Source organism: Carlito syrichta, unplaced genomic scaffold (assembly GCF_000164805.1).
Source record: "Carlito syrichta isolate Samal-C Ts95f unplaced genomic scaffold, Tarsius_syrichta-2.0.1 Scaffold306835, whole genome shotgun sequence".
NCBI lineage: Eukaryota > Metazoa > Chordata > Mammalia > Primates > Tarsiidae > Carlito > Carlito syrichta.
This window is the reverse complement of record NW_007250931.1, coordinates 99,925-116,479: the sequence shown is the minus strand read 5'-3', so window position 1 is coordinate 116,479 and position 16,555 is coordinate 99,925. Positions and strand designations below refer to the sequence as shown.

Here is a 16,555-nt window from a genome sequence, read left to right as displayed (position 1 = left end):
AGGCAATCCACTCACCTCAGCCTCCCAAAGGCACAGGATTACAGGCTGAGCCACCGAGCCCGGCTCAGTAAGTACTTTCTTAACAACAACTACAAAATATACAGGGAAGTATACAACATAATAATTATAATTTCAGGTTGATAGAAAAGTATACAGGAAAGTATACAACATAATAATTATAATTTCAGGTCGATAGAAATCAGACTGAAACAATTCCAATGAGTTATCTTTCAATAATAAGTAATGCTAATAATTAAATATTAGGTAACAAATTTTAGTCAAAGAAAAATATTGTTAGCAATAGTATTAGTACATAGAACTCATATATATATCCTGACAAAAATATAGTGGTAAGTATGGGAGGCTTAAAAACTATCTAATTCAGCCAGGCTCAGTGGCTCAGCCTGTAATCCCTCACTTTGGGAGGCTGAGATGAGTGGGTTGCCTGAGCCCGCGGGTTTGAGACCCGCCTGGACAGTGAGACCTCATCTCTACAATAAATCAAAAAATCAGCCGGGCGTGGTAGCGTGCGCCTGTAGTTCCGGCTACTCGGAAGGCTGAGGCGGAAGGATCGCCGGAGCCCAGCAGGTCGAGGCTGCGGTGGCCGGGAGCGGCCACTGCACTCCAGTCTGGGCGACAGAGTGAGACTCCACTCAAAAAAAAAAACAAAAAAAAGCTATCTAATTCAATATTGTATGAAGCATGAATTATGTTTGAAGTTTTATTTCTTATACTTTGAAAATTCTATGCATATCTATATTTCATGTGGTAGTAATACCATAAGACAATTTCAAATCATATTTTAGATTCCTGCCTTTTTCTGGGTTGGACTTAGTCAATTTTGCTGGTCACCTGACAAATCACAGGTTCTGGATTAGGTGTTGGGAGGATACCAATCTAACTAGTTCTCTACCCAATAATACAGTGTCCTTTCTCAAATAATCTGGAACAGCAAAATCTTCTCATCCCTCTGCATTTTTGAGTTGGAGTCACCCTGTCGCCCAGGCTGGAGTGCAGTGGCACATTCAACAGCCAACACAGCCTCCACCTGCTGGGTTCAGGCCATCCTTCTGACTCAGCCTTCCAAGTAGCTGGAACCACAGATGTGCGCCACCATGCCTGGCTAATTTTTATTAATTTATTGCAGAGACAAGGTCTCGCCAAGCTGCCCAGGCTGGTCTCGAACCCCTGGACTCAGGCAATCCTCTCACCTTCACCTCCCAAAGTGCTAGGATTACAGGTGTGAGCGATGGTGCCCAGTTATCCCTCTGCACTTTAGCAGACACTGAAGAAAGAGAAGGGCTAGTGGAACTGGGTATTGAGATAAAGGAGTTTTTTCCCCGTAGCCCTGTATTTCTGACCCCAAGCAATAATGATCTTTCAACCCTTTCACTTCCACCTTTACCACAAATATTTTGGCCCCTGAAAATCCAAAGCAACCATTCCATTAAATGTAACACAAAACACATTAGAAACCTGGTCAGGGTGGTAAGTTGGGCACAATTACCCACCCCTTCTTGTCCCTACTACATCCAAAGATTTCATAAAGCCGCTAAGCAATGTTTTGTCTTAGCTCACCTTCCTAAAAGCTAAGAATATGATACTCAATGCACTTATTTTAACTAAACTTTACTACTGCAGAACAAATGTGATGTACCAATTTAAAATTTAGAACTTTACCCAATAGGCTTCAATATTCTCTCTCCAGTTTAAAGTATTAAATTACCATGATTTGTGAAAGTAAAAATTAATATTTAGCAGGCTCCATATCCAGAAAGAGCATAGTGATGGCTTAGTCCCCTGACTTTCCACTTTTAGAAACCATACAAACCAACAAGAATGAACACACCCATACACAAATGCACACATGTGTACACACACACAAACTACATCTTTAGTGACACTAGGGGATGGAGAAAACCCACCAATCCAAGTTATGTAGAAGTAAAGCCAAAAGCACCACAAAAGAAGCAGCACGTATGATTTAAACGTAAAAACTGAAACTGTGGAAGTACAAGAATAAAACACAGGTGAATGCCTTAATAACTTTGGAGTAAGACCTTTATAACTATAGCTCAAAATCTCAAAGTCATAAACAATTATCAGTAAATTCAATGACACAAAAATTTTCTAAAAACTGTCATACAGCAAACAAACACACAAAACCAAAACCACCATAAGCAAGGTTAAAAAGACTCTACACCTCAAATCAGAGACAATGACTTAATCCCTACTCTATAAAGAACTCCTAGAAATAGAGAAGAAAAAGACATACAAAACAAAAGAAAAATGGGTTATACAAGAGTAGAATAGTCAGTTCACAGAGACCAAAAATAAAACCAAAGGCCCCTAAAAATTTAAAAGAATGCTCGTTTTGTTCAGAATACAAATAAAAACTAAAATGAGATACCATTTTTTCATCTATCAAATTTATAAAAATTCAAAGGCTTAACAACATACTCTGTTGGCATGGCTGTGAAGAAACTAGTATACATTCCTGGTGGAAATAAAAAAAAATGATAGTATCTGACAGGAGAACCCAACTATCTCTGCCAGGCACAGATACTCTGACCCATTGACCCAGCAATCTCACTTCTGGCAACCAAGTCCTGTCTGCCCCTACACCTGCATAGGTATAAAGTTATTCACTGAAGCAGTGTTTTGTTTTGTTTTGTTTTTCTGAGTTGGAGTCTCATTCTGTCACCCAGGCTAGAGTGCCATGGTACACTCATGGCCAGCCCCGCATCGAACTGCTAGGATCTGGTGATCCTTCCACCTCAGCCTTCCAAGCAGCCAGAACTACATGTGTACACTACCATGCTCAGCTAATTTTTGATTTATTGTAGAGATGACATCTCGTCAAGTTTCCCAGGCTGGTTTCGAACCCATGGACTCAGGTAATCCACTTGCCTTGGTATCCCAAAGTGCTGAGATTACAGGCTGAGCCACCGAGCCCAGCCTGAAGCAGTGTTTTAATAGCCATAGTATAGAAACAATCAAAGTGCTCATCAATAAAAGACTGGTTAAATAAACCATGGAACAGCCACACAATGGATAATCAATTTAAAAAAAAAGAAAAGCACAAAGTAACCATTAAAAAAAAAAAAAAGGGCTGGGCATGGTGGCTTACACCTATGATGCAAGACCTCATCTCTACAATAAATCAAAAATTAGCTGGGCATGGTAGCGCATGCCTGTAGTTCCAGCTACTTGGAAGCCTGAGGTGGAAGGATCACCTGAGCACAGCAGGTTGATGCTGCGGTGGCCACTGCACTTCAGCATGGGTGACAGAGATGAGACTTCGACTCAAAAAAAGATCTCTAAGCATAAACAAGTATATGTAAGTATCTCTTAGGTTAAAAAATTTTTTTTCAACAAGATAAAAAAAAGATAATGTACATAGTATCCTTCCTTTTGTGTAAGTAAAATGGAGTATAAAATGAGAATACATAATATTTGTATTTGGTTACATTTGCATAAAGAAACACTTGAAGGATAAAAAGGAACCACTAAAAATCTGTTACCTAAAGAGGGCAGCAATGAGTGGGGGAGGCAGGTGTAGAAGTGAGATTTCTCTGAATGTACAATTTTGTAGTTTTGACTTCTGAAGTTATGCAACTAGATTCTATTCAAAAGTTAAAACAAAAATTAAAGTTTACTAAAGAAAATATGCCTGATTATCACTCATATTTCAATTTTTAAAAATTATACAAGTTTTGATGGACAAATATACCGACATGAAATAGATATAACTTCTAATTATATATACAACATTCTTGCAATAGATTATTCAATCACACAAATCTATGTACCTAAATACAGTTTCACAGTAAAAATCTTGAAGGTTAATCTTCAAAAGTCTGAGTAAAATGGAAAGTGTCTTCACCTGGAAATCACAAATACTGATTCTCATTTGTTTGCTAGGTTTTGTTTTTTTTTTTTTGCTCCCAAATAGAGACAGGGTCTCACTATGGTTCTGAGGCTGGTCTTGAACCTCTGGTCTCAAGTCATTCCCCCACCTAGGCCTCCCAAAGTGCTAGGATTGCAGGGATGAGTCACTGTGACCAGCTAATTCTCATTTCTTTCTTTCCTTTCTTTTTTTTTGAGTAAAGGTCTCACTGTCACCCAGGCTGAAGTGCAGAGGCATGTTCAGTGCTCACTGCTATCTTGAACTCTTGGGCTCAGGCAATCCTTCCACCTCAGCCTCTCAAGTAGCTGGGACTATAGGCATGAGCCATCATGTCCAGCTAAGTTTTTTTATTTTTTGTAGAGATGAGGTCTCATTATGTTGCCCAGGCTGATCTCAAACTTCTGGACCTCTTGCCTTTGCTTCCCAAAGTGCTGGAATTACAGGAGTGAGCCACCACACCTAGCCTCATTTCTTGAAGCAACTCACTAGCTGTGTGACCTTAGGCAAGTAACTTCATTGCCTCATTCATCTTTATTTGTTTTAATGATTAAAAACCGAGCCAGGCACAGTGGCTCACACTTGTAATCCCAGTATTACAAGTAGGAAAACAAAGACAGGATGCAATTTCTCTCCAGCACAAGAATTATTGGGTTCAACGCCATTTATCCTTAAGCAAAAGTCCTACTAATAGCAAAAGTGAAGGACAAACTGAAGAGCTGTGTTTGATTAAGTTTAAATTAAGATAATGAATTAGTACACTTCAGTGGAACTACCCAAGCACCTTCACCTATTGGGAGCAATAGAGACAGCTTAGTTAGTTTTTACAAAAACACAGCTGGGCACAACGGCTCGTGTATGTAATCCCAGCACTTTCAGAGGCCAAGGTAAGAGAACTGCTTGAGTTTAAGAGCTCGAGGTCAGCCTGGGCAAAAAAAGTTAGAAGGGTGTGGTGACACACACCTGTAGTTCCAGCTACTTGGGAGACTGAGGTAGAAGTATCATCTGAGTCCAGGAGGTCAAGCCTGCAGTAAGATATGATCATGCCGCTGCACTCTAGCCTGGGCAACAGAGTAAGACTCCATTTCTTTAAAAAATTGCTAACCAGTCTAGGCAACTTGGCGAGACCTTGTCTCTACAATAAATAAAAAATTAGTCAGGTGTGGTAGCACGCGCCTGTAGTTCTGGTTACTTGGAAGGCTGAGGTGGAAGGATCGCTGGAGCCCAGCAGGTTGACACTGGGGTGGCCGTGAGCATGCCACTTCACTCCAGCCTGGGTGATGGAGTGAGACTCTGACTCAAAAAAAAAAAATGCTGTTTAAATCAATCTGAAAATATAAAAACCATCTGAGGCCAGATACAGGGACTCACACCTATAATCCAGCAATTTGGGAGATCGAAGTGGTAGGATTGCTTGAAGACAGGAATTTGAACCAGTCTGGACAGCACAGCAAGATCCTGGCTCTACAAAAAAATTTTGGTTTTTCTTTTTTTGGTTTTTTTTTTTTGAGTTGGAGTTTCACTCCGTTGCCCAGACTGGAGTACAGTGGCCGCTTCTGGCCACCACAGCCTCGACCCACTGGGCTCCAGCGATCCTTCTGCCTCAGCCTTCTGAGTAGCTGGAATTATAGGCGTGCGCTACCACACCCGGCTGATTTTTTATTTACTGTAGAGATGAGGTCTCGCTAAGTTGGCCAGGCAGGTCTCGAACCCACGGGCTCAGGCAATCCACTCACCTCAGCCTCCCAAAGGTGTGGGATTACAGGCTGAGCCACCGAGCCCGGCAGATTTATTTATTTTTAATTTTTAATTTTTTGAGTTGGAGTCTCACTCTGTTGCCCAGGTTGGAGTGTAGTGGCACACTCACAGCCACCGCAGCCTCGACCTGCTGGGCTCAGGCACTCTCGCCTCGGCCTCCCAAAGTGCTGGGATTACAAGCTGAGCCACCGTGCCCGGCCTGCTGTGAGATCTGAAACAGATTGCCTCTGGACAGGAGTCAGAGGCCAAAGAAGAGTGAGGCCAAGGAATTGGTGTTTTGTTTTTTAGTACATACCTCGCAAAAAATATTTAGTTTTATAACTATGTACAAAACAAGATGGAGCAACAGAGGCCAGGTTTACACCACCACTTAAAATAACCCAAGGAAAGGACACAATATATGAACAAATGGTTTTCAAGACACTGGACATTAAGCAATGAAGGACAGCAATCACTGTGACACAAGAAACAAGGTGAGCAGCACTGTACCATCTTACTGCCTTGAGGGTGTAGGGGGCCTGAGGAACCCCTGGGGTGAGGAGATGGGACCTAAGAGTATGGGTCTAGAGTTCGCAAGACAGAGCAGCAAAGGAGAGAGCTGCACAGAGAGAGAAGTGCAGAGATCTGTGGACAGTTTCCCTTGACAGTCACCAGAGTACTGGCTGGCCCATGTGTGTGTGGAAATGATCTGAAGCCAAGATAAGAATCATCTGAGAGGACCAGAGGGAACCGTGCCTGGTGCTTATAGCCAGCTAGAAATAATTCATGTTTCTACCAGCCATATTGGAAAAACTCCTATCCGTGGGCATCGAGTAGAATACTCTGACAGGTCTTGCCTCCTATTGGGAATAACTAGACCTAGACTAAATGTGGCTCTCTGATCCTATCTAACAAATCTTAAAAGCAACAACTCAAAGAGATTAAATTTTTTCCAAGTAACTGTATCCCTAAAAAAGCTCAATAAAAGTTTCAAAAGTTTCCAGTGCCCAACAAGGTACAAAACCCAATGTCTGGCATTCAATTAAAGATTGCCACGCACAGAAAGAAGCAGAAAAATATGATCCATAATTGGGGGGGAGCAGTGTGAATCAACTGATTGAAACAGACCTAGAACTACCATTGCTTTGCTAAACTCTGGTGTATCCACATGGCTCTCTGAGCTACCACCGCCATGTTTCTTAGCTTTGGCCCCTTCCCCTACCTTGGGGAAGTGAATCTATCTCCTCTCTCTAATTTACTTTCTAAATAAACTATATTTTCCAATTTGAAAAGAAAAAAAAAAAACAGACCCAGACCTAACACAGATGTTGGAATCAGCAGACAAGATCATCAAAACAAATATTATATAACTGTACTCTGTATGTCCCAATTTTTTTTTTTTAATTTTAGAAACAGAATCTCCCTCTGTCACCCAGACTGGAGTACAGTGAGTGGCACAATCATAGCTCACTGCAGCCTTGAACCCCTGTGTTCAAGCAATCCTCCCACCTCAGCATCCTGAGTTGGGATAACACACACATCATGATCATGATTGTAGTATGGTTGTTGGACACTTACTTGTACCTGTTATAAACCATACAAAGCAGTGTTATTATTTTTGTTTAAACTGTCAGTTGCCTTTTCAAGAGTTGTTTTTTTTTAGTTGGAGTCTCACTCTGACACCCAGGCACACTCATGGCACTTGGCCAACTATTGCTTTATTAAAACTAACAAGTAAGCTGGGCGTAGTGGCTCAAGCCTGTAATTCCAGCACTTTGGAAGGCAGAGGTGAAAGGATTGCCTGAGCTCAGGAGTTTGAGACCAGCCTCAGCAACATGACGAAACTTTGTCTCTACAATAAATCAAAACATTAGCCAGGCATGGTGGCACCTGTGATTCCAGCTATTTGGTTTTTTTTTGGTTTTTTTGGTTTTTTTGTTTGAGTTGGAGTCTCACTCTGTCGCCCAGACTGGAGTGCAGTGGCTGCTCCCGGCCACCGCAGCCTCGACCTGCTGGGCTCCGGAGATCCTTCCGCCTCAGCCTTCCAAGTAGCTGGAACTACAGGCACACGCTACCACACCCGGCTCATTTTTTTGATTTATTGTAGAGATGAGGTCTCACCAACTTGCTCAGGCGGGTCTCGAACCCCCGGGCTCAGGGAATCCACTCACCTCAGCCTCCCAAGGCACGGGATTACAGGCTGAGCCACCGAGCCCAGCTGATTCCAGCTATTTGGAAGCCTGAGGCAGAGGGATCACCTGAGCCCAGTAGGTTGAGGTTGCAGTGGCCATGAGCATGCGACTGCACTCTAGCCTGGCCAACAGAGTGAGAATCCTATTCAAAAAAAAAAAAAAAGGACTAAAAAGTAGCTGGGTGTGGGGGCGCACAGCTGTAATCCCTGCACTTTGGGAGTCTGAGGCAAGAAGAATGCTTGAGTCTGGGGGTTCAAGACCAGTCTGGGCAACTTGGCGAGATCTTGTCTCTACGATAAATTAGTAAAAATTAGCCAGGCATGGTGGCCTGCAGCAGTAGTCCCAGCTACTCGGAAGGCTGAGGCAGAAGGATAAACTGAGCACAGCAGATGCAGGCAGCGGTGGCCACGAGTGCGCCACTGCACTCCAGCCTGGGTGACAGAATGATATTCCAATTAAAAAAAAAATTTTTTTTAAGTAACAAGTCACACAATCCTTTGCAGCAACCTGAATGGTACTGAAGAACATAATCCTAACTGATCTAACAAAGGAACAGAAAATAAAAAACTGCATGTTCTAACTCATAAGTGGGATCTTAACTGTAGATCTGCAATGGCAAAGAAAATAGTATAGTGGACACTGGAGACTCAGAAGGGGGAGGGTGAAGGGACAAAAAAGTCATCTATTGGGTACAAATGTGCACAGGTAGGGGTGACGGATACACTTAAAGTCCAGACTTCTTCATCACTATACAATGCTTTCATGGAACCAAAAACTATTTGTACCCTTAAAAGCTATTGAAGTAAAGAAAAGAAAAACCCTATCAAGTCACACAATCCAAAAGGTAAAATGTGGATCTATAAAGAGGTATTCAATTGAATGCTACAACATATAAAAAAGCATTTTACCTTCATTATAGGGCACTGGATTGCCAATCTTTACTCCAACTGCTTCAGCTGATTTTAGAACTTCTAACTCCATCAAGATAACTACTCTCCTACAAAGGCAAACAAATAGAAACAAGTTAGAAAAATATATTCATAAGCCTGTCAAATGATAAAGTATTTAAAATGCTTTCCCCCATGATCATTTTGATAAAACTATTTCCCTTTGTCAACAGTTTTTCATAAATATTTCCCTTAATCTTTCACTGCATCATTATCAAGTCTTTTTATGATTGCAGGGTTTTCATTTCCTATCTAGTTTCTTAATTAAAATGCAGTGTTCTTGCTACATACCATATCTTCAAGGAGCAACTGACATGATAAGAATTTAGATTATTAAACACAAGAATATGTGGCACAAAAAGAGATGTTTTCAGAAACATATACTTATCTAAACAATTACTTTTCCCCAGTGAAAACCAATTATGACAGATTTTTAAAAAATATAGTAAATACCTATCTTCAAGAACACACAGTTCTTTGGCTCATTTTTAACTCTGACTAAAACCTTTCGACAACCTTCCAATGACCTTAGGCCCAAAATAAAAACCTCCGCCATGTTTTGCCAGGCTTCCATGCTCTGGCCTTGCTAACCTGACTCCAGCTCATCCCACACCACTCTCCTGCTCTCTGTCCTCTGGCCATACTGTTTTCTTTCAGTTCCCATATACGCTATTCTCCCCCCACCACAAAGTCTATATACCTGTTGCTCTGAGATTATGATGTCATGATCTTCTCATTCTGCCTCGTCTAATACTAATTTTTTAGCTCTCATCTCAAACATTGCTTCTTTAAGACAAAGTTCCCTAATCTCTAGTTTAAACCAGGTTTCTTTGTTCTACTCTTTCCTACTGTCATGATTTCTTTCCTCCAGAACATTTCTCAGTTTTAATTATATATTCATTAGTGATTATTTTATTATTTAACTCTCTTACTAGATAGTACTTTCAATAAGGCAGGTGTCCTCCAGTGCTTAATTCAGCAAATGGCCCACATTTGTTGCTTAATACATACTTGATGAGAATATCATGATCATGTCTGCATTTTAAAAAGAACTGCAACATGAAGAAGGAATTTAAGGGGAATACAACTGGAGGCAGGGAGACCAACAGAAAAGAGAAAATGATAGTGGTCTGAATTAGGTTAGTGACAGTGGAGATGGAAAAAGTGGATGATCTGGAGTAATATTTAAGCAACAATAAATACAACTTTATCATGTTTTATTCTTTAAATTGGTCTAACTGCTGTATTTGCATTTGTACATACAGTCAGTTTGTGCTGCCTTTACCAGGCTGTCACATCAGGGTTATGCTACTTAACTAAAATAAGCTTGAAATGATCTGTTCCTGAAAGTTGGATATGGATGCCCTGTAATAACATCTGACAGATATTTAGTGATAGTTATTTAACTACTTTCCAAAATTACCCAAACCACTCCAGAACATATAAAGATGGAAGGCTTATCAATCATCTAGCATTACCCTAACACTAAAACCTAAGACAAAACACACTCAAAATATCAAAACTAACTTCATCCTGTAATATACATACATCCTAAATAAAATATTAGCCTGATGAATTGAGCAGCATATTAAAACAATACAATATCAACTTACTGAGAATACAGATGACAAGGACATATTAAATGACTTAAAGATACAATCAGCAAAATCCAGACTACGGGAAACTGAATGAGGGTAAAGGGCATGTGAACTGGTTTCTTCAACAAATAAACAGTAAGGGAGGAAAAAAGATAAAGGCAGAACCTACAGATTCAGAGAATTAATAGACTATCAATCTACTGTAGTATGATCCTTACTTTGGAGCTCATTCAGATAGACTGTATAGATACATAAACATACACACATAAATATCAGAATAGTTGAAAATAGAACACTGACAAGATATTTGTTATTTTAGGTTTAAAATGGTATGGTGTTTTTTAAAAAAGAGTTCTTATCTTTAAAAAAAATACTAAGCCGGGCTCAGTGGCTCAGCCTGTAATCCTGCGCACCTTTGGGAGGCTGAGGTGAGTGGATTGCCTGAGCCCACGGGTTCGAGACCTGCCCAAGCAACTTGGCGAGATCTCAAAATTAGCTGGGCGTGGTAGCGCGCGCCTGTAGTTCCAGTTACTTGGAAGGCTGAGGCGGAAGGATCGCCGGAGCCCAGTAGGTCGAGGTTGCGGTGGCCGGGAGAGGCCACTGCACTCCAGTCTGGGCGACAGAGTGAGACTCCTACTCAAAAAAAAAAAAATAAACTAAAATATTTATGGATGAAATACTATGATGTCTGAGATTTACTTCAAAATTACAGAGGTGAATTGGATGTGGTAAGGGTACAGATAAAGTAAGACTAGACATTGGGTGCTAATTTGGAACTTAATAATGAGCAAAATAGGGACTCATCATACTACTGTGTATTCTGTCTACTTTTGTAGATATTTAAATTATCCAAAGAAAAAACTTTTTCTTTTGCAAAAAAGCAAGCAAGCACACTAAGAGGTTTTTTTTTTTTTTTTTAAGTTGGAGTCTCACTTTGTCACCCAGGTTGGAGTACAGTGGCACGCTCACAGCCACTGCAGCCTCGACCTGCTGGGCTCAGGTGATCCTTCTGTCTCAGTCTTCCAAGTAGCTGGAATTACTGACACACGCCACCACGCTCGACTAATTTTTTTGATTTATTGTGGAGATGAGATCTGGCCAAGTTGTCCAGGCTGGTCTCGAACCCATGGGCTCAGGCAATTAAGAGGATTATTTTTAAGGCAGAATTCATTGCAGGAATGAAAGAATAGTTCAATATTAGATAATCTATTAAAATAATTCATCATGCTAAAGGATTAAAAACAATATGATTATATCAAGATGTAGTAAAAGCTTTTGAAAAAACTTAAGAGCCATTCCTGATAAAACTGAGTAATAGAATGACCTAAAAAACTTCCTGAACATGATATAGTGCACGTACTTATGTGGAGCACTGAAACTAAAAGCATTTCCATTAAAATCAGGGTACAAACAAGGTACCTGCTGACACTACTACCGTCCAATAATGTTTTGATGGTGTCAGCTAATACGATAAGATTTTTTAAAAACCAAAAAAATAAGCCAGGCACAGTGGCTCATGCCTGTAATCCCAGCACTTTGGGAGGTGGAGGCAAGAGAATTGCCTGAGTCCAGGGTTTCAAGACCAGCCTGGGCAACTTAGTGAGACCTTATCTCTATAATAAATCAAAAAATTAGCCGGGTGTGGTGGTGCACGCCTGTGATTCTGGCTACTTGGAAGGCTTGGGCGGAAGAAACATCTGAGCCCAGCAGTTCGAGGCTGTGGTGACTGTGAACGTGTCACTGCACTCCAGCCTGGGCAACAAAGTGAGACTCCAACTCAAAACAAACAAACAAAAAAGATAAATAAATGACACAAATATTACAATAAGGAGATAATATAATTGTTTATCTAGAAAATTCAAGAGATTTTAAATGGGCACATATCATATTCTTGGATGAAAAGACATAATACCAAATATTATATAAATTTAACACAATTATTTATATTCAAACAAGACTTTTGCTTGTCTTTTTCAACTTGATAACATAACTCTAAAATTCATATGCAACAACAAACATGAGAATTGCCAAGAAAATTCTGCAGGTGAAAGAGTAAAGGGAGACATTGCCAATATGTTACTAAATATTCTACAGATGATACTTTAACTGGAACTCTATGGCACATAATCGTAAGTGTTGATTAGAATGTGGAGAAACTCTATATGCATACACACTACAGACGTTAAGGTAAACTTATGTTGCTGCTTTGGAAAATAGTCTCGTTGTTCCTCAAAAAGCTTATCACAAAATTACCACTTAACTTTAATCTCAGAGCTTTGGGAGGCCAAGATGAGAGGATTGTTTGAGGCTAGGAGTTCGAGACCAGCCTGGACAACATAGCGAGACCCCATCTCTACAAAAATTTTAAATACTATTGTGGTGACACATGCCCGTAGTCCCAGTTACTGAAGAGGCTAAGGTTGGAGGATCACTTAGGGTACAGGAGTTTGAGGTTACAATAGGCCATGATCATACCAATCGCACTCCAGCCTAGGTGACAGAGCATGACCCTGTCTCAAAAATAAAAATAGAGCCAGGCTCGGTGGCTCAGCCTATAATCCCATGCTTTGGGAGGCTGAGGTGAGTGGATTGCCTGAGCCCGCGGGTTCGAGACCCACCTGGGCAACTTGGCGAGACTTCATCTCTACAATAAATCAAAAAATTAGCCGGGCGTGGTGGCACGTGTCTGTAGTTCCAGCTACTTGGAGGTGGAAGGATCGCCGGAGCCCGAGGCTACGGTGGCTGGGAGCGGCCACTGCACTCCAGTCTGGGTGATAGAGTGAGACTCCAACTCAAAAATAAAAATAAATAAATAAATAGGTAAATAAAAATAGGCCAGCGCAGTCGCTCAAGCCCACAATTCCAGCACTTTTGGAGGCCAAGGTGAGGAGGCTGTTGAGCCCACGGGTTTGAGGACAGCCTAGGCAACTTGGTAAGACCTCATCTTTACATTAAATAGAAAAATTAGCCAGGAGTGGTAGTGCACATCTGTAGTTCCAGCTACTTTAAAGGCTGAGGCGGAAGGATCACCAGAGCCCAGCAGGTTGACACTGGGGTGACCATGAGCATGCCACTGTACGCCAGCCTGGGCAATGGAGTAAGACTCCAACTCAAAAATAAATAAATAAATAAACAAATAAAAGGAAACATCTGTCCACACAAAAACTAGTACGTAAAAATGTTCATAGTATTATTATTCATAATAGCAAAAAGGTGGAAACAATTCATAAGTCCACCAACTGATGAATGGATACACAAAATGTGATAGATCCAGACAACAAAGTATTAACTTGGCCATAAAATAGTACACATGCTACAATTCAGATGAACCTTGAAAACACTGGCCGGAAGCGGGAGCTCATGCCTATAATCCTAGCACTTTGGGAGGCCAAGGTGAGAGGGCTGCCTAAGCCCATGGGTTCAAGACCGGCCTGGGCAACTTGGTGAGACCTCATCTCTACAATAAATTTTTAAAAAAAAATTATCCAGGCATGATGGTGTGTGCCTGTAATTACAGTCACTTGGAAGACTGAGGCAGAAGGATCACCCGAGCCCAGCAGGTCGAGGCTGTGGTGGCCATGAGCGTGCCATTGCACCCCCAGCCTGGACGAGAGTGAAACTCCAACTAAACAAACAAACAAACAAAAAACATTATTCTACATGAAAGAGGGCAGTCACAGAGGGTCAGATATTGTATTATGCCATGTATATGAATGTCTGGAAGAGGCAAATTTAAAGACAAAGTAGATTAGTGGCTGGCTGGGATGGGGGATTTGGGGATGATAGATAACAGTACAGAGGTTTTGGGGGGTGATAAATTGTTCTAAAATTAATTGTGGTCATGGCTGCACAACTGTGAATATACTTTTAAAAAACTTCATATTTTAAATGGATGAATCACATGGCATGTGAATTCTATCTGAATAAAGTTGTTACCAACCCCCTCCAAATAAAAACTCTCTATGGGACTGATACAGGAATAGGCAAAAAGCAACAAAATAAATGGCAAACTTGAGAACAGATACCAGTCTTTCTGTATCTGCTTTTGGCACCAACCATCAATTCTCAACACAACAATCGGAACAATCTTTTGAAAACTTTAAAAAATTTAAATCAGATTATACCACTACTCTCCTGATCAAAACCGTATGGCTTTCCATCACACTCAGAATAAAATCTAAACTTCTTCTACTGCAGCCTATAGGCCCTCTATGACATGAGCTACCCATCTGAAAAAGAATTAAACTAGATTCTCTCCTCAAATCCTATATAAAAATAAAACTCAGATGAACTAAAGTATTTTAAAAATTCACAGAAGTGTTCGAAGATCTAAAACATTTTTTTATAATCTGATCAAATAAGTTTCCTAAGAAAGACAAAATCCAGAAGCCATAAAGGAAAAAAAATGAACAAGTATGATGAGATTTTAAAAATTTCTTTAATTCCGTATCATAAGACTATACACAAAACAAACCATGATGAATAGAATATAGTATGTGAAACAGAAAACAAAGAGTTAATGCCCTGATTTACAAAGAGCTCCCACAAATAAAATTTAAGAAAAGAAAAAAGGAGCTGGGCGTGGTGGCTCACACCTATAATCCCAATACTTTGGGTGGTGGAGGTGAGAGGACTGACTGAGTCCAGGGGTTCAAGACCCTTTTGGGCAACATGGCGAAACCTCATATCTACAATAAATTTTTTAAAAAAATTAGCCAGGTGTGGTGGTGCATGCCTGTAGTTCCAGCTACTTGGAAGGCTGAACTGGAAGGATCGCCGGAGCCCAGCAGGTCGAGGCTGCAGTGACCGTGATTGTGCCACTGCACTCCAGCCTGGGTGACAGAGTGAGACTCCAACTCAAAAAAAAAAAAGATGGGCAAAGCATACAATAAAAAGCTATTCAGAGAACTATAAATAGCCAATAAATACATGAAAAAACACGACCTCACTAACAGGGAAATTTAATTTAAAATAATAATTACTGGTAATTATTTTTTAAAAACTAATAATACACAGTATGTTGACAAGCTTAGTGAGAAACAGATTTTTTAAAATAACATCTTTATTGAGATACCATTCACATACCATAAAATTCACCCTTTCAAAATGTACAATTCTGTGGATTTTGTATATTCATACAGTTGTGCAAATATCACCAATACCTAACTGCAGAATATTTTTATCATCCCCAAAAGAAGCTCTGTGCCCATTGGCAGTCACTCCATACTCCCCCATCTCTGGGAACTACTAATCTAACTTCTGTTTCTATTAATTTGCTTATTCAGAAACAGATACTCTTATACAGTATTTATGAGTATAATTATATACTTTGTACAAACAGATGTCCTTTGACCCTATAATACTAAATCTAGTAATCTACCTTTCATAAATAAAAGCATAAACACATAACTAAATGTACAAGGATTGCTAAAGCCCTGTTTAGAATAAACCTAAATGACCACCAAAAAGGTAAAGTATAAATAAACTCAGATGTACATACAGGCTCTCAGTAGAGGAAGAAAAGAATACAAGATATGCCACCATGCTGAGACAGTGAAATAAGTCAAAGCCCAAGGGAGTGGAATTGCATCCTTGACTAGAGAGAATGGGGTTCTGAAGAGTTTCCCAGCAAGGACCGTACTCAACTTCAGCACAGCTCTCCACCCTCTCCCACACCCATGCACTGGAGGACAGAAAAGTGGGTAGAAAGTACCACTTAAGCACTCAAAGATAGCCTGGAGTAGAAGATAACAGGTCCCAAGTGGGAAGGTTGGCAAGGAGATGCACCTAGCCTAGACTATGTCAGAGCAAATATAAAGTCCACATTAAACACGAATGAAATAAAAAGGAATGACACAGCAACAATGCAATACATTGTGCATAAAAGTGGAAGGAACGGGAGGGAAAGACAGTTAAAGAACCCAGCCTAGAAGAAAGCACAAGCCAAGAAAGGGAGTAATACTTCCCAAAAGTGATTAGCAAAAAAAAAAAAAAAAATTATATATATATATAAATAAGTAACACTATGAATTAAATTTAAAACAAACAAAAAATAGCCAAAAGATGAGCTTAAACAAGACTGAGAAGAAAAGGGAACTTAAAAACCTAAGGGAAAAACTGGGAACAAAAGTAACATTGTTATATATCTAATGCCTTTTTTTTTTTTTTTTTTTT

The 16,555-nt window shown here is 40.2% G+C and overlaps 1 protein-coding gene across 1 annotated transcript in view; it reads right to left on the bottom strand.

Moving 5' to 3' along the window:
* Positions 1-16,555, bottom strand: part of RPA1 (replication protein A1) — a 69,672-nt gene that overhangs the window by 28,987 nt on the left and 24,130 nt on the right. Inside the window, exon 5 of the mRNA XM_008063414.1 lies at positions 8,745-8,833. Coding sequence (XP_008061605.1) covers positions 8,745-8,833 — 89 coding nt within the window. The remainder of the gene's footprint in view (positions 1-8,744; positions 8,834-16,555) is intronic.